General features: G+C 47.7%; 1 protein-coding gene across 3 annotated transcripts in view; it reads right to left on the bottom strand.

Annotated features, from left to right (window-relative positions):
* LOC144164386 (eukaryotic translation initiation factor 2-alpha kinase 1-like) overlaps positions 1–24,313 on the bottom strand; it is a 357,352-nt gene that overhangs the window by 257,620 nt on the left and 75,419 nt on the right. For 2 of the 3 annotated variants that reach the window (XM_077694912.1, XM_077694910.1), the window contains exons 4-5: positions 18,248–18,313; positions 5,333–5,377 (exon numbers count right to left, since the gene is read on the bottom strand). In XM_077694912.1, the coding sequence (XP_077551038.1) occupies positions 5,333–5,377; positions 18,248–18,313 (111 nt within the window). The remainder of the gene's footprint in view (positions 1–5,332; positions 5,378–18,247; positions 18,314–24,313) is intronic. The other variant, XM_077694911.1, reaches the window with a different exon arrangement.

The following is a 24,313-nucleotide window of genomic DNA, read 5'->3' on the forward strand; positions in this document are numbered from 1 at the left end:
ATACGTGGCGAACGACCGCACACCAATTATAGGGCAGTTTCATAGATAAAACGAGACGCGCAGCGCACGAAACGCACCAGAAGTGACGAATGACATCCAACTTGAACCAGTGGAGCTGACCACGGAGAACGAAATGCACAACGCACGGAACGCCACGATGCCGCAGCATACACGGAGGAAACTGCTGTTCGCGACATCCTCCGCTCCCACTGCAGGTGCTATCCGGACTTGGCCAGCGAATGTTACAACCACAGAAATCACCTGGCCACAAGCAACAAAAGACCCAGCGCACGCGGTTCAACCCTACCGGAAAGTACGAGCTCTCCCACACCCGCTGCTCCCGCCCGAGTCCAGCGGACGAACGACATGACAGACACTCGTGCAAGTAGGTCCGTCAACGAGCAAAGACACGGCCAGCGCACGCGGCATGTCCGAGGCACAATTAACAAGATCACCGGCACCCGCGCTCCGATCGAGACTCACACGACAAACACCATTTCGTACAAAAGGACGCAACCGCGAGCAAGCGGACTCGCGATAAACGGATCTTGCTTGTATGGGAGAGATAGCGATTATAGCATTCTCGAAACAACGGGCAAAAGACGAGGTCTTGAGCGACGACACGGACACGGCAAGAACGGCAACGAATGAACCCGATCCAGACGAAGCATCGAATGCCCTGACGACGAAGTCACGCTTGCGACGCCGAGGAATGTGGGACCGAACGGACGGCACGAACTACGCCCGCTTCCCCACCGCAACGGTTTTACTTCCGAAACAACCACGGCGACTGCGAGCACGGAGCCCCAACGACTTTGACCGATCAGCCATGCCACCCTGCGAAAACGCGCCGCTACCACACTAAACGAAAGCCAAACGGCTCCCGCACCATACGCAACGCACGCGTCAATTCAAGCAACGTCCTCAACGCGCCGAACTATGCCATCCCTACACAGCGCAGCTCGCCACAGGACAAACCAGACGACTACGCCCCCACATGCATCAAGCACGCGACGAGCTACACGAACACGATCGCCGACGGAAGCGCCGCAACCAACGCAACGCCGTAAACACTGTGAAGTTCAGGTCTGATGAAGTGAATCCCACGGCACACACACAATAAAATCAAGCAGATTTGAAATTCACCGAAACTCAACGAGATGAACACCCTCTTAACGAAGTTTCTAGTATCTGGAACAACAAAAAACAAACGCCAGCATCGAGCATCTGTGAACAAGCGGACAGTGATCTGGATACGAACGGACGTCAATCTACGCGAACGCTTCATTGTGCCTGGGGGCAGGCGCATTTCGGATTCAGAGCACGATTAGGATACGTATCAGCGCACCCGGAAACGAAAACGGACGACAAAAGCTGCCACCCGAAGACACGCAGAAAAAACGCACTTTACGGCCACGGCCGCACCGGCAAGCCCCGAGCTCCCCTGAGCCCGACCGGGCCTGAGAACACGACGACACGCCAGGCGCAACGCGAGTGCTTACGTTCCGTTTCTCTTTCTCACATGTACAGTGTACTTTCCTTCGGACAGTAAGTCGCCCAACGACAGTGCACCGCGTCAGACGTTTACTCCCTCTGTCCTGATTTATATGTAACCTGTGTTTTTCTAATCAATTAAACAATTTATTTTTTCTACGTAGTCTTTCAATCGAGGTACGACCTAGCTAACAGTGCAGATAAGTTGATTATTCGTGAGTAATAAATTGACTACTGATGAGTACTGATTGAGTACTCATGAGTGCAGAATGAGTAGTACTCGTGAGTGCAGAATGAGTAGTACTCGCGAGTGCAGAATGAGTAGTACTCATGAGTAGTACTCATGAGTAGTAGTACTCATTGAGTACTCATGAGTACAGAGGGAGTACTCATGAGTACAGATTCAGTACTCATGAGTACAGATTGAGTACGAATACTCGTGAGGACAAATGAGTTTGAGTACAAGTGAGTACGATTACAAATGAGTATTTGATGAGTGAGTACGAGTGATTTTGTGAACAGACGAACTTTTGGAGTCTGAGTTTGATTGAGTACAGCGTAAATAAAAAAAAATGTGATTGAGTTTGAGTGAGTTCTTTCTGTTTTGCCGACTATGTCAAGAAGACAGCACTTTTTAACAGTTTGTATGCAATGTACTACAGCCGATAACACAAAATCTCTTCTAACCAGTGGAACATCTGGTGTACCTTAGAGGCACAGCGTATCCCCCCTGTTTTTACTTCATAAAATACTTGCCCAATATTATAAACTCTAAATAAAGCCTTCTGCGGCAGTATGTGCTCTACACAATCCTATCTGCAGCCACGCCGACAATACAATCCTTTAAAAAGAGATTTACCTTATTTCCTCATGCTGCAAAAAATGACCCATGCCACTTGACCTTTCTAATTTCAAAGTGTTATCATTCTCCCGCAAGCACTCGGTCACGTCTGTTGGACAGAATGTCAACTGAAATCCAATAGATTCCACAGATTCAAAGAAATATCTCGGTTTGCACCTGACGTCCTGCTTACCGTGGGTAACACACATCGAAACCATTTTCCCGGAGGTATCATGCGTATTCGGATATTGTCCCCGAAATCTCAAAATGGCTTCGAGTGAAATAAAAAAACTATCATACTTAAAATTCGTACGACCGAAGCTTGAGTACGCTTCATCTATATGGGACCCTTCCCAAGTATCTCTTCCAGATAACCTAGAATCCATCCATAACCGAGGCACCTGCTTCATCACGGCTCAGTATTCCAATTTTGTGAGAATAACTTCACTCAAGCATTCTCTCGGCCTTCCTAGCCTTGCCCCCCGCCCAATAATTTGCCGCCTGTGCTTTCTGCACACGTTCTTTTACAACCCTTGGTCACTGAGTGCTCTGCTAGTAACACCAACCCGAAAATCCTCGCGCTTGAACAACGGACACTTAATAGCACGTGTCAACAATCACACGAAATTCAAGAAAAAACTCCTACTTTCCTAACCAATAACCCCCTGGAACGCATTACGAAATAGCAAAATATTGCGTACTGACCGTTTTTCGCAAAAAACTCATTGGTTTAATTCGATAATAACGTGCGCTGCATATCTGGACGGGGGACACAGACAGTGAAAAAGACAAACCATACGATGGTTTGTCCGTGTCTCCCGACGTCCGTGTCTCCCCGTCCGTGTCCGTCTCCCGATGTCCGTGTCCCCCGTCCAAATATGCAGCGCATGTTATTATCGAACTGAAGACTGTACCAACTAGCCCCTAAACATGCCTTTATTAACTCATTGCTATCTTTAGAACCTATAACCGTGCTCGCGTAGTCAATAATTACACCTACAGAAAACGTTCCCACTGGAGGGGAAGAGTCAACGCCTTGACCCCCCATGAAACGCCAGCACGCTGCCCTGGCCGGCACCAAGATTAGTAAAAATAGGCTCCACTCAACGCGGCCAACCCTTCGGACTAGCCACCTGATCACGGGGCCACTCGGCGCGTCGTTGCCTCTTCGTGGCTCATTTTGCCCCCCGCGCCTTGTCGCAGTCCTCCGTCCGCGTTCCACCGGTGAGAGACAGCACGCAGGCGATGCCGCAGCTCCCAGCTTCCGGCGCCGGACCCAAAACATGGTCAACTTTGCTGTCAAAGGGTCACCGTACGCGTGAAAGCCAGTGATCCCTGCCGCCGCATTGCACAGCGGTTCGAAAAATACGGATGGCGGGCGTTTCCCCTGGTTCTTATCTTCATGCACAGCAATAGGGGAACACTCAACAACTTAATAACTCCTATGTGCAGTGTGTTGAATATTTTGCTTAGCCCTGTCATTTCTTTATGTACGCGTGGTTATACTTGTCGCCGATTCTGACTAATTTCTTATTCTTCCTTTAATCATGTCTAGTTTTTTCCTCTGTTTTTGTTGTGTAATTGTTGTACCTTGTACACGCGGTTATAATTTTCCCTGAACCTGCGTACTTTGTTATTCTTCCTTTATATTGCATAGTATTTTTCTCCTTTATTGTTCTTTTTTTGTTAAATGGGTTATTATCCGCGATTTGCCACTTGTCTCAGCCCCCCCTCATGTAATGCCCTCGAGCCCTTAAGGGTGAATAAATGAAATAAAATAAAAGGTGAATTTATGCGCATGGGGCAATTTGGTTGCACCATATTTGCCAAAACATTTTAAAGACGACAGCCTTTCTGTGGCTACTTAAGTGAGAAAGGTTTGGTTTGTCTTTATGTCTGTCACTCCCTCCATTCACCCTGCCCAACTGAACTTTGTAAAATTCTCAAGCGGCACGCTTATTTAGACAACACATTTTTCTATCTACCAAATCTGCTAACCTTCTTCACACCTGTCAACTTTGTTGAGCACATAGAAAACATTGGGGGTGTCTGAGGCAAAACACGAGTACTAAACTGATACTACAAGTGTTCTTTTATTTAAAAAAAACACGCGCATACAATCTGTTTCCCTTTAATGGCTCCATCAATCTACGTTTAATGGTTCACTAAATCTTATTCATCATACGTTGCGGGTTTGTGGTATTTTTTCATTCCCGTTCTTCCTCGGGGCGTCGCTGATTGCAAGCTGCCTGCTGCTCGGACGTACTTATGACGCGTAGCCTTGCCACATCGAAACAACTTGCGGTTTGTGTTTGCCATTGGCAGCTTGGCCTTGCCTTAAACGCACCGCCCGCCGTACCTACGTGCCGTTGTCTTGTGTACTCTGCTGCGAGAGGGATAACACCGCCACACCATCTTCCTTACTTCTAACTCCTACCCCAACAGGTTTCGTCACGCATGTTTATCGTGTTGCGCACGAGGAGTTTCTTGCGTACACAGGACCACGGGATTTCAATTGCTCCTAGGCATATACAGCTTCGCTCTAAAATGTACGTCTGAGCCATTTTTGCTATTGCAAACAAAAAACGTCTTAAAAACAGCATCTCACCACAAAATACAAAACAAGCTCACACGAAGCATTCGGCTTATGGGTCGAGCGCCAAGCGCTACCCTAAAAAGCGCCCCAACGAATAGCGCGCCGGCAGTACAATCGTTGTAAATTTGGATTCAATTCAGCAAATATTCATTGAGTTTATAGCGGCAGAACCAACACAAGAAGGGAAACGCGGGCAGGGGGCGACACACGAGGGGAATAGCATGAGAGGTGGACGGGAGAAAGAAGGGAGGCAGTTACGTGGCCCTGGCGCCAAAGGCTATCGTCTTTCGACTTCATTTGCAGTGGAGAGAGGGGAAGCGCGGCATAATATTTTTTATTCAGATCGACTAGCCGTGAGAGGTAGTCGAAAGCACACGGAGAAGTGTAGAGAGAATACTTACGGGTGGAAATGAGTTCTGTTCCGACATCGCGCTGGGCTCCAAAATCTGGCAAAATAAACAGTACATCAGGCAATACTCCGAACCATTTACATGATAAAGGCTGGAGAAACACTCGAGAAGAAAATTGGCGGAAAAGGGTACCAATACCTCACGCAGACAAGCAGGTTTACCGTAGAGCATTCTGTTGCCACCGTTTGATTCGAACCAACAGCGGGCACCAATTTTGTTGATGCGCACCTCCCGCTCGTCATCCGAACTTTCCAATCATCGCACTAAATTTCAAAGGTGTTTTTAAACTGTTACAACGTTTCTGTGACGCTTGGAAAGCTCTAATTTGAAATACGGTATAAACCCATTTTTTTTTCTCTACTTGCACATTTTGTGTACCGCCTATGCGGAAGAGCTGTGCTCAGTCAAATCTAATGCTTTGCATAAAGAGTTGTGAATACCAATCACACAGTTCAATTGTAAACCCTGTTTTCAGCGCAGCCGCTTCATGCAAATGATTTTCTTCATGGTTCACGTATTTTGGAAAGAAAGACTTGCACTTTTACCAACAACTGGAAATTTGAACAATGAAAGCAGACATACGCTCTGCCCTAGTGGATTCTATGGAGCTAATAATGGCTGTGTTGGTCGCAGGTGATATGCTGCGGCGATATTCCAATATAACTGCTGCAATCACAACTTGTTTCACAAAATACACACATCAGGCACTCCATAAGATTTCCCACCGCTGTTTGAAGATTTGTTTATGCAAAGCCGTTTGTGAATAATATTGCTGAGTTCAGTGCCCTGTCTGTCTACACGGTCTCTTGTTACAAGTACGCTCAGACAGGTGTCAGCAGCTGCCGTTCAGGCAAGATTCGTTAACACACAAAAACACGCTAACGTGAACTGGCGTCTTCAACACTATCATCATCAATTTCCCCTTATTAACCGGTACAGTCGGCAAAAAAAGGCTTGTCTATAACGCTCGAGCTGCGTGCTCCGGACTGCGCGAGAGACACGTAATGATAATGCCTGGTTTGAGGTATCTAGAATGTGAGCATGCGCTGCCCTTATCAGCGCGATGGCTGCGGCCCTCCTGGCTCTTCGCATCCACACCTTCTTTGACCGTAATAATCACTTCATGCCAGCGCTGCCTGGCTGAGAAACAAAAGCGGAGATTGCTTGCCTAAGCGCGCGTTGTGCGACTTTTAAAGCAAAGCTTTTTACCTCTACCCCCCAAAGGCTTCTTTCGCGAACGTTGGTATCGACAGAAAACTCCCGCGAACAAATAAAACAAGCACCGCCAGGATTCGAACCTGGAACACACTTAGGAACGGAGCGTGAGCCAGTTGTCTTACTGATTGAGGTACGAGCCCACGTGGAAACGGAGAAGACCGGCGGTGCACTCACCAAGCACATCTGCGGGTTTACCCCTGCTTTGTCAATGAAGGCCACGTGATAGCGTCACGCGACCTCTCGCGCCGCTGTGCGCTCCGCCTACGGCACGTGCAGCGGCCGTGTGCGACCATTAGGCATGCGGCAGCACTTACAAAAATTAAGCGAAGATCCCACCAGGGCATGCAATCTCACTTACAGTACGCGAATATGCTAAAGCCTGTGGCCTCCACTAAAGACATAACAAATCAGGGCTGCTTGTCGCCCGCCCTCACGCCAAACGACGCATCAAGGAAGACACTCAAAGACTCCTTGATGGCGAGGCCATCACTCCAAGCCAAATCATCAAGATCCTGGGCCTACATCTCCACAAGAGTGACGATCTTTGCGGCGCCTCAAACAGAGCATCAACCAAATCATATTATTATTAGGCGCGTTGCCATCAAGAAGCGAGGCCTCAAGCTAGCCAATACGCTTCGAATAATTCAAGTTTTTTGTCAGCTTGAGTATCACTTACGTCACACCCTATCTTCTACTCAGAAAGGAGGACATAGAGATGCTTGATCAAATTATTATAAATGCGGCTAAGCGGACTATTCGTCTTCCAATGAGTGCCACCACGGAGTTGGTGCTTAGGATGGGGCTCCACTACACGGTGGAAGAGCTCATGGAGGGCCATCTTTATAACCAGATGCTCCAATTGAGCAGAACTGCAGTGGGTCGCCGCATCTTTTACCAGGCTGGGAAACACAAAATGTCCCTCCCGGACTCTTGGCCACAAGAACTAAGATTTTCCTTTCTTTACCTATAAAAATGAAACTCTCACACCACGAGGGTAGCCCACAAGCACAGGCTCAAGCGCTCAGCACCACCCTCGGCATGGATCATAGAGTTATCCACACAGACGCCTCCAAATATTCAAGGGCAGCAGTACACCATCTTCGTGGCTACCACCAGAACCAATCTGCTTGCGTGTTCCTCACCCGAGTTTCAAAACATGACGGCCGCAGAACAGGCAGCCATCATATTGGCCCTCGCTCAGCCATGGGTTATGAATGTAGTCACCGATTACCTACAAGCCTAGCCGAATTACTAGTCGGGGTGGGTGTCGCAAGCTGCACTGCGTGTGATAAAAAAGAGTGCCCAAGCGGTTCCATTCAGCTCATCTAGACACCTGCTCACGCTTCCATGGAGGGGAACCAACACGCCCACCAACAGGCCTGCGCTTTTACACCCCCCCATACTATGGAGCTGCACGAGGACAGTCACCCGCTTGTTACGTTCAGGGACATAACCCAGAATTATTGCCTTTAGAGACAGATACTACCCTCATCACACCCTGAACTTTCCACGCAACAACTACCCTTTGGCTCAACCAACACATGTCTTCACTCAATTCACCCGAATGGCTACGACACTGAATTTAAATTTTGCTCAGAACTAGAAACAGTCCTCCGCAGAAACCGGAGGGACTATAGCCGCTCTCAGAAAGACTCAGACAAAGTAATGAAAGAACGAGTATTTCTTATCTGCGACCCAGCGTACTCCGTCTGGGCCGTCCAGCTGGTGTAGGACGCTCCTAGAGCCCTAAAGCTCTTGGCCCACTCCTAAGATGGCGAGGTTCCACAGATAAAATTATTTTCTCTCTCGTTTTTCTCCTGTCTTTAGCCCAGAGCATTTCCCTCTTTTCCCATAAACTACTCAACAAGAGCAATGGGAGATGCTATTGTTGAGCCCCTCTCTGCCTACCCAGCTTCAGCTAGTGGGCAGAGTACAGGCGACGCGGAATGCACGTGGGCTCCAGGGAAGGTTTGGCGGAAGTTTTGCGGGGTTTGGGAATCCGTATGGTTTTGGCCGCTTTCAAAATTTGAGGAAGGATACCACTGATCTGCCTTCATTAAAGAAGGTGGTGAGCTTTGCGATGGTGTGGTTGTCTAGATTACGAAGAAGGGTATCAGTGACGCTTTCAAGCCCAGGTGCAGAGCGGGTATTGATCGTTTGTAGGGCGGCCTGTAATTCTTGTTCAATACGTGACCACTGCCTGAATTGAGGTTGGGGTGTCCTGTATAGGGTGGAGTCTGTATTTTAAGAGATTGCGTGTACTTCTGTGTGAGGTAAGTGAGGACGTCGTCCTCCACTCCTGGATGCTATGGTCTCTTTTAGTTAAAGTTTTTATTGGCGTTCCTTAGTATGTGAGGGGTCAAGTAAGAGACAGAGGAGTCTGTCACTTGTTTGTATTAAAGGGACACAAAGGCTGAGTAACTTTTATTGTTAACTGAAAGATCACGCGTCCTGTAGCCCTCTCCATTTTTTTCGCGATAGCGTTATTAGGATCATTTTCTGATTTTTCCGTGCCTGCTAGGCGCCCACTATCAGCCATGCTCACCAAGCATCTGCGGAAGTAGGTAATCGCTTCGAACCCAAAACTACCATTGAGGCAGCCACCTGCGAGGGCTTGCCTTTCGTGGTTGAACTGAGTGTAGAAAAGACGACAATACCAGAGCAGAGACAAAAAAAGATAACTGGTTCTGCAGGCGCCGTGCCGTCTCAGTGAGGTTGTTCTATGCCCTGTTGATAACCCCATGACGGCAGACGCGTTTCCCATATCTGCCCGCAACTGATTCCACCATATAAAAACGCCCCTCTCATTAACCGAGGCCGGCGTCAGTATTCTGTCATTTGACTAAAAAAGGGCGACACATTGCGTTTTCAAGAAGAAAGGAAAGCCTAGAATATGGGCAGAAACAAACCAATATGTGCACTAATATGAAACAAAACACAGTATTTACGTCTAACAATAAATGTTTGTAGTACTTTTTGAATTACCCGCGTGCCTGTCACCGTCGAAAGAACCGTCTGGTAAACGATAGATTGCGCCACACGGTCAATTTAAAATCCTCCACAAATAATCCAGGATGTCATTACAGAGAACAGTCACGTGAAGTACAGAGAAAGAGTGAGAGACAGAGAGAACTCTTTGCTGTAAACTGGATAGGCCAGGCAAAGGTGTCGGCAGAGTGTATCCTCGGCATGGACCTATACAGAAGCGGCACAGCCGATCTCACATTGTGAAAACACAGAGAATCGTTCCCCTTTTGGCCCGTATTATAAAACACACGATGTATAGAATACCAAGAATAAGAAAAAGGATCGGTAAGACTAACGCAGTCACTGATGATGAGACAGGTACCGTACAGCATGGTGTACGCAAAAGTTACCCTCACCGAAGAAAAACTAATAAACAGCGTATAGGCACGCCTCAACCTGACAATTTTTTCGCCTTTGAAATACCCCCAATCGGGTCATTATTGTACTTTTGATGAAACCAGAGAAGCCCTTCTCCTTGCAAAAAAAAGAGCGCCTGCAGGAAATATATTGAGGACAGGCCATCGTATTGAAGAAACGACACATGTACGACATCATGGACATATCACCAATTTAGCGACTCCTTGAGCACTCTCCCCCCAACAAAAAACATGGGTCCAAGTTCAGATGACGCAAGTCCAGGCGATAAGCCAATATCAAATCTCTTTGAAGAAAGCTCCAAAACCATGAAGGCACAGTGTACGCTGGCATCGGTATTTTCGAAAGAACGAAGGCAACATCTGTCGTATTTTACTACCGTACGAGGCAATCTTTTGACACGAACAGAAAAAGCGAAATCCGGAAGCACTCTCTTCGGTATCCTCCAAGCGGAACTATCGCATAGTAGCTTAAACATCATTAGGAACTTTCAGAACGCAACTAGACATTTGGCTATAGACAGAATACCTAACGCTTCAGATAGATTGTCCCATTCAAAATAAAGCTCACATCTCAAGCACAACTGGCCACGAGGGCCCTAGTAAGGAATGTGGCCGTCGACCCAGAAGGACACTAATGCCCATACCGCGATACTGGTGGCACCATATCAAACAGCCTCTCCTCTAGGAACATAAGCTGGCGCAAGGATTGTGTCATCTAACTAATAAATGGCGCAAAACATTGACGCCCCGATCTCAAAAACCAAGGAAAGCCTGCCCAGATGTTGGGTAAAAAACTTTGATTACTAACTTATAACTGTTCTAAATGCGGTAAAACACCCATTTTCTTCCACGCAACATAGGGAAGTCCAACGATATACCGACGGGACAACTCATACATTAAACATTACACTTTCATCGAGACATCAGAGACAGCACTGACCAGCCGTCACCTCAAGATCGTCTTCAACTAATATAAAGCACAAGAAAGGAGCTACTACCTCTGGGGCTCTGGACTTCAGGTTTCACCCTTCAGCTTACTACAATATGTTTGCTCCATCTCCCAATCCCCAAATATTTCTTACTGAATAAAGATTTTCTGTACATCCTTGGCTGCCTCCTTACAAAAACGAAAACGTTCATTCTGGCTGTCGCGGTTTCGGCACCAAAGATGTCGCGGAAGCTAGCGCGAGTCACGGCCCAGAGCCCTAGATGGAGCGATCCGTGCTTCTTTATTGCCTGTCCTCGAACCCCGCTAGCGATGATGATAGTGCGCCGCGGGCCTCTGCCCGCTTTCCCCTCTTCTTCATTTGCAACATCTTCCCGGGCGCCCAAGATGGTCAGTCGGCGAGTTCAAAAACGTGCAGTTATTACACAGGAAGATTGCACATGAAACTTCTCATGTGTCGGTAACACTTGGCGAAGTCCCCATTGCAATTGAAGAGCCTTGTCGCTGCAGGAGCACGATCGCGATGGCGTCAAACTCCATCGTCGGTATTCGACGTGTGACTTCCTTTGCTTTGGGATGGAGTCAACAGCGTGAGAACCTTTCGATTACAGGCCAGCGTATGAGGTTTCATGCAGCCACCCGAAACCTGACGTTCCGGCTCTGCAGACACAAATGGCTGTGCACACTGTTTGGCCTGGGTTTGCTTTGAGAAACGGCTGATGCGCTCTACGCTCTGCGTGTTGGTTCCTTCGCTGCTGCTGCCCAAGCTAAGTTTCTGGCGTTTCTCGACAGGCGTATGTTTACGGTTGGCTGAACACGCAGTGGGCGTTCGGTTTGTCTTCGTCTCCCCCTTTGCTGGACTTCCAGAACTGACCCGTCTCGAGCATGCCTTTACGGTGCCCTCTTTCGATAACGCGCTCGGGTTCGACGTCGGATCCTTAGGTGCAAATTCTTTCGGGGCCAAATCGGGGGATCGATTATTCTTGCGTTCACGTGTGGATTGATAAGTGGGCATCTCCAAGGCAGGTTGTTCCTTCGGTGTTTTCTCGCTAGAGCTATCCGTTCCTTCCGCCCCTTTCTCCATCATCACGTCTTCAATTACTTTGCATTTGGTGCTGAATCCTTTGCAAGTGCTCGGGTAGGCATTAGGCGAGTCGGGTTCATGCGATGAAATGGAACAGCAGTTCCGCCGTCGCCACACAGCACGCGCGCCAAATTCTAAACGCCATCGTGTGCCACCCGAGAGGAACATGGCGCTAGTATATCTACAAGCCGGAGCTCTTAGTGATCCTTGAATTGCCAAACCTAGAGCTGTTTCTGCAGCTGTGAGATCTGCATTGATTCGGTCTATTTTGCCTGTGGCCACCAGCGTCGTACCGCTTTTCACTGAGGATATTGACGGTCGCGCTATCGAGTTGTGGACTGGTGACCGAACAAATCTTAGGGACCTCCAAGGCTTCTAACGTGATTGGCTCTCCGCGAGCGTGTCCGCGTAGCCTCACCTCCACTCGCCGGCAGCGTAATATCTTCTGGGCCTGTGTGGCAGCGCCGTACACACACATTGCGCCGGGTCTTGCGCATTGCGCCGACCTCGGAGGGGCCGACAACGAAAGCGCACGCCTTCCTCGAGCGGTGGAAATTAGGGCAGCCTTGTCCGCGCGGTCCAGATCATCATCATAATCAGCAGCAGCAGCAGCAGCAGCAGCAGCAGCAGCCTATGAACCCCACTGAAAGGCAAAGGCCTCTCCCATTATTCTCTAATTACCCCGGTCCTGTGCCAACTGTGACCAATTTATCCCGGCAAACTTCTTGATCTCATCTGCCCATCTAACTTTCTGCCGCCCCCTGCAACGCTTGCCTTCTCTAGGTATCCACTCTGTTACCCTGTTACCCTTAATGACCAGTGATCCCAAGTGATCCCAGTGATCACGCTGTAGTGATCTCAAAAAGCTTGCCACTCGCGCAGAATTCCAGAAAACGCTGGAATCTGAAGTTTCGGAAGGGCGACTGTCCGATGCCGTGACGCAGGCACGATGCGTGATGAGTGATGACGTACCCGTGGGATCATGGGCTGATCAGCTGCTGTCCCGCTTTCGCTGGCTACGGGAGCGTTCGGCTGGGCATTTTTGAGAAGGAACCATGCCTGAGAGACGGCGTACGAAACCTTGCGGTTGTACTCTGCCGCTCCCTCGAGCTCTTGCTCCAGCGCGTCATCATCCGTTGCCTCGGCGATCTTCCCGTTGAGCGCCGTGAGCTCAGCGTCTTGCTGCACGATGTAGTCGACGTGGGAGCTAAAGGTCGCCGCGTCGGGAGAGGGCTGCTGCAGCCGGTCATTCAGCTGGTTGAGAGCTCGCGTGACGCCGCTCCTGACGACGCCACGAGTCCTTCGAAGGCGCTCGATCGACGAAGCCATGCGGAGTTGCTCCGAAGGGCGATTTCCCAGGTTGATCGGCACCGACGATGTCGCGGAAGCTAGCGCGAGTCACGACCCAGAGCTCTAGATGGAGCGATCCGTGCTTCTTTATTGGCTGTCCTCGAACACTACTACCGATGATGATAATGCGCCGCGTGCCCCTGCCCGCTTTCCCCTCTTCTTCATTTACAACACTGGCTATGACGTTATTGAAGAAACACTTTAAACCCTCGCGCTGACGCCCTCTCGCTTGAAGTGGCCAACGCCCTGTATCCGCAACATTTCACGCACACCTACGCCACACGCTGGCCCACGGATCAAGACCTTCGTGCAATCTTTCCTAGCAGCTGCTACGTTCTGCTCCTCATTTAATTAATGAAAGGCGCCGGTAGCTCATGTATCGGCGTTTCCTCCGCTTTATAACTGCCATGCTGCGTTCCTTTCGTGCAGCCCCAGGGACGCGAAGTTGGGGGCCGCCGGTAGCATGTTTTGCGTTGCTCCCTTTTGTGTGGCAAAAGATAAGGGTGCTTAGCTCGAGTACTTCTGTTGTATTGCTTGCGGTCAGCTCGATCGGGTGGTCTCAGAGAAATGCGGATCGGGGAGCAGCAGTGAAAACACTGTCAGCGCGTTGTTCCTTCTCGGAGAATGCGCACGCCGGTATTATGGCTTGCCGACGTTCGGAGGGGATTCAGTCGTTCGTCAAAGTTGACAGCTAACGGGAAGCGAAAGGATGCCATCTCTAAGCGTCGAAAAGGCGCTCGGCGAGGCCTTTGAGGATTTTATGAAGCCGGCGTAGGTGCAGTTCGTTTATGGGTCCTTCGCCTCGGGAATGTCCGCCTGGGTTTGAAGGAGCCTATCTCTCCAGTCAGGCGGCGGGAGCGGCGTCATTTAGTCTGGGGAAGGCATCAGCCTACGACTACCTAATTGCGCCAGCGCACGCGGGGACAAAGACGACGCTGGAAGGATAGGACATCTTAGGATATCAGCCACAAGGAGCCCGTTCTGAGCATTCCGCTTTGCGTAAGTGCAGGTGCCCCCGCTGAACGTAATGGTTTGACCATTCCGCGCGGTCAGTGAGTTTAGGTGGCAGATGTTTTGTCCTTGCTTGTTGGTTGCAATAATGCTCGGGAGAAACGTATATGAGTTCCACGAGAGAGAGCGTTGGGTCATGTGACCCCGGGTGAGGGCATGTTTAGGATTGGTTGGTTCTTGTGGCCAATCCATGGTCCATATGAATCATGCTGCAAAATGTTTTTGCTCTTTTTTGAACGCGCTCTTTCAAGGCGTGGTTTTTGGGATCAAAACCAGAGGGTTTTCTGCGGGGTCGGCGAGAGGGATCTAGTTGAGTATACATCATGGCCGAACAGGAGGCTGCCGGCAGAGTGAAAAAGTAACTGTCATTCTGTCCTGATCTGAATACTTGGGGTAAGGTAAATAGTGTAAATAAACCTAATACCCGGCAAGAAAAGCATTCCTCATCCCTCACCAGCTTCAAGCATCGGACGTCGGTCATCTCAGCGGGTCGAGATCGTCCTCAGGGCTTGAGCATCAAAAGAATCTCACTATTTAGCCTTCATGATTCACCAAGATGGAGAAGCGAGATTTAACGTCAGCCCGAACGTTTCAGGTCAAATCCGGCTTAGGCCAGCCAAGGACGTTCTCAAAGAGGAGTGCTGCAGGGTGCCATCTTGTCACCAGTCCTCTTCAACATCCTGATGAGAGGACTGGCTGTAGAGCAATAGAAAATCTCACTCCTGGCTTGACATTCTACTCGGAAGACGACATCATATGGTGGGCGGAACCCACGGGCACGAGCCTAACCACAGCAGACGCACGGGGAATCATTCAGCAAGCCTTCGACACTCAACGACCACCTCCCTTCCCCTCAAATGCGGCTGTCACCGGGAAAGGCTAACCTCCTCCTAGTCGGTGGCTGCGACTCGGAACGATCGAAGATCAGCCTTACCCTCGCCGGCAAGATCATCACGCGACTAACGAAGGGGTGGGTTGGTGGGTTTTCCTCCGCGAGATTGGTGGACCAAAGAAATAGATCCGTCACCTTAAGCCAACGTGACGGCGACACCTCCCCCTAATCCGCTGCATGGGCAACCACTTTGGCGGTGCTGGCTCGCGCACCATCAGGATATTATGCCTGGCAACCCTCACTTCCAAGACAAGCTAAGAACCAGCTTGCTTCATATTGAACAAAAGACACTACGCGGAACTCGAGGTCCTCAATCTCGATTGTCTCCCCTATTACATGGCCTGCTGCGTCACACGAAGACTGAAGAGCTCTACAGGTACCCTGACCTCCCTCCCCTCAAAGCCTTTACCGAGGCGAACCATGAAGGCCACGAACTACGATGGCAAAACACAACAGCGGGCACAGAACTCCTTAGTCACCCCCACAAAAGACCTACCTCCCGATGCACCCAAGCTACCACGCCTGTTAGAGGCTTGGCTCGATATGCTCCTCAGACTTCCAATCATCATCATCATCACCAACCTATCCACGCCCACTGCAGGGCAAAGGCCTCTCCCATTATTCTCCAATTACCCCGGTCCTGTGCCAACTGTGACCACTTTATCCCCGCAAAGTTCTTGATCTCATCTGCCCATCTAACTTTCTTCCACCCCCTACAACGCTTGCCTTCTCTAGGGATCCACTCTGTTACCCTTAATGACCAACGGTTTCTTGCCTTCGCATTACATGCCCTGCCCACGTCCATTTCGTCTTCTTAATCACTACTAATATGTCCTTAACACGCGTTTGTTCCCTGACCCACTCCACTCTATCTTGTCCCTTAATGTTACACCTATCATTTTCCGCTCCATTGCCCGCTGAGTCGTTCTCAATTTAGGTCGAACCCTCTTAGTGAGCCTCCGAGGTTCTGCCCCGTAGGTGAGTACCGGTAAGATGCAGCTGTCATACACTTTCTTCTTCAGCGACAATGGTAGGGTGCTATTCATTATCTGGGAATGTCTGCCGTATGCACTCCACCCCATTCTGATCCTTCTAATTATCTCTGCCTCATGGTTGGGATCTGGGGTAAAAACTTGGCCTAAGTAGATATATTGGCTTACCACTTCCACTGCTTCGCCCCTTATCCCAAACTGCTGCGCTGTCCGGAGGTTATTGATCATTACTTTGGTTTTCTGCATTTCAATTTTCAGGCCCACGGTTCTGCTCTGCTTGTTCAGTGCTGTAGGCATGCTTTGCAATTCGTCCCCCGAGTTACTTAGCAAGGCGATGTTATCAGCAAATCTGAGGTTACTGAGGTATCCTCCATTAACCCTTACTCCCACCTGTTCCCAATCCAATGTTCTGAATAATTCTTGTAAAAATGCTGTGAATAACATTGGAGAGATTGTATCTCGTTGTCTGGCGCACTTCCTTATAGGTAATTTACTGCTGTCCTTATGGAGGATGATGGTAGCCGTGAGACCCGTTGTATATATTCTCTAGTATTTTTACATAATGCTCATCTACCCCCTGGTTCAGTAATGCCTGAATGACTGCTGGGGTTTCGATCGAGTCAAATGATTTTTCATAATCTATGAATGCTATATATAGGGGTTCAGTATACTCCGCGCACTTCTCTATCACCTGATTGATCGTGTGAATATGGTGCATTGTTCACGCTACCATGCGCCGTTCGACACCTGCCCCTTATGCACAGCTCCGGCCGCACAAGCTGATGAGGACCATCTCATATGGGCGTGTCCTCCACTGGCCTCAGCCAGAAACCGACACGTGAGTGGCACAGGCCTCCATCCTGGAAGACCCCCCGACCTTCAGCGGTGGCTCTGGGGACCTCACCACCGCTCCCTTCTTGACTTCCTTCGAGAGCCGGGTGCCCATGTATATTTGTAAATAAGTTATTTTATGCCAACGGGCGTTCTATCGCAAAAGAAACATCTTCGCAGTTAGAAATACCAAGCACACGATGAGCGCAGGTGAGCGAGTTTCTCGCGGTGACCACCCGGCAGTTAAAAACCCAGAAACTGTCGACCGCCCGCTCGTGTACGCGTGGCTCGGGGCGACCACCCAGTATCCCCGGGGCACATGTGTCAAGCCAAGCATACTCACTTCAGGAGATCGCCCAAGATTGCCACGACAGCCCGGCAGTTAAACAAACAAAAAATATCCAGCGCTGCTGTGCGCGCGCCTCCCGGGGACCGTGCCGCGTCCCCGGAGCACGTTTGTCAAGCCAAGCATACCCACTTAGGGACAGTGGCCTAATTTGGCCAAAAAACTGCAGTGTTCGCCGTAGTCGTTGCAAGACTTGCTCGGAACGAAAAGACTCCAGGGTTCGCTGTAACCTTGGCAACACTTGCTGGGAACTAGAAAGACGCGTTATAGCATACCCCCTCCAAGAAGATGTCCGATGATTATCACTTACAAAAGGGTTACGGAAGCTCACCGTTATAGCAACAATGTTGGAGTATAGGTTGTTGCGGCAGCGAAGAAGCAAATCGGCTGCAGTCATGAACATAAACCGTCGTGACGGTCATTAATGGAGCGTTAAGCTTCGCTACCTTCACGTCATGCATGCTAGTGTGAACGTCCTTCATTTTTCATAATCGATGAGTGTATTCTGTTGTCAAGAAGGGTTCCTTTTTTGCTACTTCAAACACCCGTAATAACCCAACAGCAGCTCTGTTTCACACGCTCGCCGTGTTTCCAAACTTCTTATCAGAACTTTTCGGTCGACCAACCGGTCTATTTGGCAATGCATTAGATTTGTGACAGAACGGCGTTGGTCCCAGTAAGAAAGCTTTGGCTCTAAAAGTGTTCTTGCTTCATTACTACAGCGCTTTGTACTAACGGGAGACTAGTGTTGTATTTAGAGGCCGTGCTATGAAGCCAAACGAGCAATCTTTCCGCAATGGGAGCGAGATCAATCCATACAAAAGCGACTTACCGGGCCCACAAAAGGCAACAATTTCGTCATACTTTTTTCTAGTAACCATAACTCCAACAAGGGTGTCTGAAAAAAAAAGAATCCACCGTAGATTGCGATGACAACAAAGTATCCACTTAATTTAACACTGTCATAATTTTGGGAGACATTTACTTTGTGCTGACATTGTCTCTCAGTAGATGGCCCCCTCACGAGAAGCAATGGAAACGCTACAAGTTTCCCGCAAGGTGCCCCAGCACTTTTTCTATACAGAATTTCGCAACCATTATGCTTGATTCTAGCTATATTAAATGTAAATAGGCATTTCCAAATCCTTCCTTATGAAATAACTATCTCCTTTCTGTGCTAAAAGACTTAGTTTGGAAAGTGTCCGCAAAAGATTTAAACGTGTTTGCCGACCAACTTCACAAAAGCGCTCTTAATCCACTTCCTATAGGCATATACCACGGCACTGCGATTCAACAAGCAATGAGAGTGCGGTTTTCAGAGTTTTTTGAAGCAGAAGGGTATACAGAAGTGCTTCTTCGTACATTATACCTTCCGGAAAAACAGCGCAGACGACGGGAATAACCACGGAAACACGTAACACAAGCGCTGACGAACTGAGGGCGTTTTAATCAACAGGAAATGAATAACGTGCATTAGTGAACCATTCGTTACACATCAAGATAACGAGATGGCCTACGTGACTGGGAATTTTGTCAACCAATCGTCACGCGATGGATTTAGTATAGTTGCCTTGTTTACATATCTTTTGATAACATTTGATATCAAATTTAATGTCTTTTTTTTCGTTTTTTCTCTGCTTTTCCTTTTCTGAACTAAAGCACACTCTATTTGTGTGCGCCTGTGTCTGTTCTTTTACATAGTCTCGTCATCCAGCTGTTTTTTCTCGAAGTTGTTGCAGCACTTTACGAAAGCAAACAGGTGTTAACGATTGCACCTAAAAATGAGCACATGTAGCAGCTAGCCTAATCTAATTGGGTTTACACACGAAAATAAACGGGATTCTTTATTCGATAAAGTGAGGCTTCTCAACAGTGACTCTTACTGGCCGAACATACTTACTAGTGTAGCTCGATTATTAACATTATGTGCGTTCGACCCTACAGCATTACTCCACGAAGTCTGTTTTTTCGGTAATTTTGTGCTCTGGCATCCCATAACCTATTATAAGTTCCGATTAGGATTTTTAGAATTTGACTGGTACTATAGAAACAGGGTCTTTTAGGCGGGTCATCGCAGAGGGTTCCAAAATCACTAAATTGATGGAAAGATGTTTAACGTTCCCTGAAATATCAACCCGTTTCTCCCCTTACGTTTCTCCCCCAACACGTTTCCCTCCCAGCAAGAAAATGGCATGCGCGTCCACCCTTACAAAATAGATTTTGAGTTTCAGTTGAGTCCCTGTTGAATTTCTATAAAGTCAAAATAAATTTACTTCGAACTCATGGGCGCTTGAGATTTGCTTCAGAAAGTCAAAAGGATTTTTATTGAGAAGCCGCAGCACAAAATCTAATAACACAAGTCTATTGAAAGTCTTTCAAACGCCGATTGATGAAGCTAATCAGGCTATACCTGTGAAGGGCTGTTTTTCTCAGCGTTGCTTAGTGTAGATTCAGAATTTTATAATAATAAATACTGGGTTACTTCTAAGCATTTCTACGATACATACATATTTCTTATGAGTGCAGTCAATGAAAAGAAAACATTTCTGTAGAAAACACTCCAGAGAGTATCAAAAAAATTTGTTTAATTAAAACCCAAAACGTTTCTACCGATAACACTCATGAGGATAATATATAATGCTTCACCCACAGTATCTTTGCAAAAGTTTTAGTTATACTTGCTAAGAATTAAATTATATTGGGTGCTTTTTAATGCATTTTCTTAATCAGTGCCGCAGCATGGTTTTACCAAAAGCAATGAAGAAGAACCTAGGTGTAAACCATTATAAATTGAAATAAGAAAGAATACTGACGACATTCTCCACCAATAGCCGCATTTGAAAACAAAATTCCAAACCAAGTGGCTGCAAGCTTCGCCTCATCATCGTTCTGTCGAACTACCCGAAGCCATAAGAATTTCCTTCCTGGTTACAGAGTGACATAAAGCTCGGAGCCTTTAGCCGGTCATACAAAAGTGTTAGCTCATAAAATTATAAATGGAGCTACCAATAAAGAGGAAATGCAGACGAAATTCGAGATTGTTATATTCGAAAAACTTGATGTTTTATAGTGCCCCCCGCACTATTCCGGCCGCCACTGATGCTTTATTCACTGATATTAATCAATCAAAATTAAAACTTTGATTCTTCCGCCAAATGGTGTGTCTTGTGACGTCTGCCATGACGCAAAATGGACGGGTCTTAAAGCCAACTCTAAGCCCGCATTTGAGTCGGTAGCGGAATAGGAGGACTTCAGAGGACCATCAGTCGTCCCAGATGGCGCCCCCCTACTGCTCTGCACCGCTATTCACCTTTACGTTGTCTTTTACAGCATTTTCACCTGGCCTGCTTTTGTTACGGTAGGTAGTAATCGTTTCGTGAAAGCTGGAGTATGTTCGACGGATAGGGTCACGCAAGACAATGTCTCTTACTCCAATCGGTCGGTGCCATCTGAGGCAACCACAAAGCGCCGCATTGCTGTGCAGCTATAGCAAGCCTAGTGCGGGCAGTACCAACAGCGGTACGCACTGGTACTTCTAAGTACACGTATACTTTAATAACTCTTGCTGTTTCACCCCAGTATTTTTACTGCTATAACAAGAATATGCACAACACAAGCCAAAATAGCTCGTTCTGCAAGCTCATCAGCCCTGTCGAACTTGCGTTTACTTGTTTCGGCCTCTGCCAGTCGCACAGCTGTGTATATTATGTCATACGTTCTAGTGCGGGAAACAAGCTAGTGAGTCGCGTGGCCATTCCCTTTCTTTCCTAATATGGCAGCTCATTTGAGCAAAGTTTACTTTAAAAGTGGCGTAAGTATGATTGTAACGAGACAATTTTACGAATAAAACGAACTTGTGTTTTGTCTGAACGGCCCATTCAAAAGTCGTTTAGCTGTTTATGACGCACAACTCCCATGCTTATGATGTACCGATATCTATCAAACTTTGCATGACGGTGTTGATGTTGATCAGCGGGTTAAATAAAATATTTGTTTAATGCCGTTAGTTACTGATTAGACCAACAATATACAAAAAGTAAAATTCAATGCAGCTACTCAATAAAGCTCAAACTCAGGTTGCAACTTCTGATACTTCTCGCCTTCAAATCTTGCAAATGAACGTCCGGAAGGTAACTTAGTTCGCAGTTATCTATGGGTAGACTTCGCTGGTAAGGGAAATTAAAAAGCGTGATTCCCTGAAAACTGCTCTATCCGCATCTAGCCAGATTGGAAATAACTTTCACGGCACAGGCTACGTGCGGACGCGTTCAGGGATATGGTGGCAGCTGCGACCACCAGCACCGAGTAGGGGAGAGAAAGGGGACAATAGCCACACTCGTACGACCAAAAAGTGTCTGGAAGGGGATTGGGCGAAGTGGTCAAAAGACAGAGGGAAAACGTTTGCTTCGTGTCTTATTTTTATTTTGTTTGTTTGACAGACCGGTTTTTGGCGATGTGTATGACAGAAAGCTTTCGTTGAAGGCAACGGGGCAAACACCCGCGCTGCGTAGGTATTCGTGAACTCATTCGTGCAGCATCGTGTAGATGCTGCAACGCGAATCCTATGTTCTCCCCTTCGCTGTCGCAAGTTTCCAGTGTTTACGGTGACTGCTGCGAATATTTCACCGTGAAGAACTGCGATAACGCGAGAGGAAGTTCACTTACGCCACACTCCAGGACAGGTTATCCTACAAACTGAAGAATCTGCATAGTGCGAGAGATGCTGGACTCTTTTCTCACCAAGAATACGTTTCCACACTTACCCGCGCCAGCGCAACACCGGCAACGTACTGTGAACATAAGGTTTTACCGCATGGATATGACTAAGATGATTACTTTTTCGCGAATTGGGAGAACGTACTAGGAAATAACTGGGCTGACGGTCTTCGTTGTTTTATTGGGAGTGAATTTCTATGTTAGCCGCGGTACTTGCGGCTCTTCGAGTTATCTATTGAGAGTAGTGAAATATTTGTGGATATTTTTTTCTGCGGACTACCCATCACCTATACGTATTTGTTCCCAGACCGGCGTTTGCGAACAGTGTGCCATGAAGTGTGGCTGCCCAGCAGTTGACGTAAGTGTGAGCCGGAGTATTCAAATGCGCGTTCTATGCATTTCGAGAGAAGTATGTGAGCATCTGCAGACTGGAGGCAGAGGGGTGCAGACAGGTTCCCTTTATGTAACGAGATGGTAAATAAACCCCTTGGTTTTACTTTCTCCAAATGCCTGTGTATAGGTATTTCATGAATGCAAATTGTCAAGATTTTTTCGATCAATACCTTGTCCTTCTCCCTTTATTGCTTTAATGTTAAGGGAGTGCTTAATAGAGAATGGAACTGGCAAACAACTGCAAAAGTACCTACCATACTATATTTTTGTTTAGCATATACTCTATAGACTTCCTCTTGACATTTCTCAATAGGAACTCAACAGAACTGAATTGAGAGTCAACAAAAGGGTATTTGGAACTCAACAGACATGTTAAGATTAGTCAATAGAATTCGAATTGAAACTCGGCGGCCAATTTGCAACGCGAGATAAATACTAAATTTCTATAAAAAGTCAACTGATTCAACAGAATGTAACGAGTAAAGTAAAATACACCGTAGGATCAATCTCCTTAACCATTTTTGTAAGGGCTGGGTCGAACCCGCGCGCGTCATTGGAGTGAGCAATGCAATGCCGAAAAACGTTTGCAACGGGTATTTCTGTTTTTAGCCCTAGTGCTGTCCACAAGAAAGTTACAGCACTTGAAATATTGTAGCGTGAATGTGAGCGGCATTTCCGGTGAGTAGTTAGTTTGATAAGAAAACGAGACAGCTAAACTGTAAGACTTAATGGCGACACGGTAAGCAGACAGAGGATAACCGAATCAACCTCTTATTTTTCGCCGAACCATCACACAGACATATCCGCTGTTGCGCTGTGGCGAAATCGACCGCTATAGTGGAGCCCACGATTTTTGAACGAGCTTCAGCTCTGACAATATGAAAGTGATGAAAAATCTTTCCGGCTTTTTAAGAAAGACAATTTTCGGCTTACTCAAAGAGGGCCCCGTGTTCAGGATTTAATGAAAAGGTTAGAGACCGGAGGAATCAGAGACACCAAATATGCTAACAGCGCGTAAAATACGCTAAGAACACGGCTCAAAACAAAGATGAGTAGAGGTGTAGCTTGCCAGTTTATTTTCAGCTTTTGTGCGTAATTGACACACTTAGTAAATAGAATCAAATTAAAAGTTCAAAGTAACATAATGTTTTTACTTTCGTATTATCATGCATATACGTAACAGCGAACCATGCCCACATAATTAAATCCTCACTTTATTTGCCTCTCTCACGGGCTGTGGGAAAAGAATGTTGCTGCTGTTCCCTGGCCAAACCCGCCACTTGAGCGCGCGTGGCGGCACACGCTCGCCCGCCGCTCTGGAAGCCGGAAGAAGCCATGGCTAAGTTTCTCCCGAACAAGAGAATTGCGCGCCGGTCTCCGCAGTTATTGTTCTCCGCCGCCACCGATGCGACCAAAGAGCGTGGTAACACCCGCCAGTAAAATTCATCAAAGCCGTTACCGCAGTATGCAGAATATCCAAGCTAGAAAGGAGGGTCACGCATAAACAAATTTCTTCGCTATCAGTGAGACGTAGCGCCGACCGCCAATGCGGGCAGGGTATGCTGACTCGAAATCACTCAAGGCAACAACGCGCTCGTGGCAATTAAAAACGACGAGCGCCACAAAGACTAGGCCAGAAGCTACGCACAGAACGCCAAACAGAGAGGAACTAGGCCTAAAAGAACTAGTCCCATGATGACATGCTCTAGGGCCAGACGGGCATACAGATGAGAACTGGGTGCAAAATAACTAAGCCCAGACAGGCATAAAAGCCGAGATATTCTGTTTT

Source organism: Haemaphysalis longicornis, unplaced genomic scaffold (genome assembly GCF_048455015.1).
Source record: "Haemaphysalis longicornis isolate Haplotype H1 unplaced genomic scaffold, Haemaphysalis longicornis Haplotype H1 scaffold_13, whole genome shotgun sequence".
In the NCBI taxonomy this organism is placed as follows: Eukaryota; Metazoa; Arthropoda; class Arachnida; order Ixodida; family Ixodidae; genus Haemaphysalis; species Haemaphysalis longicornis.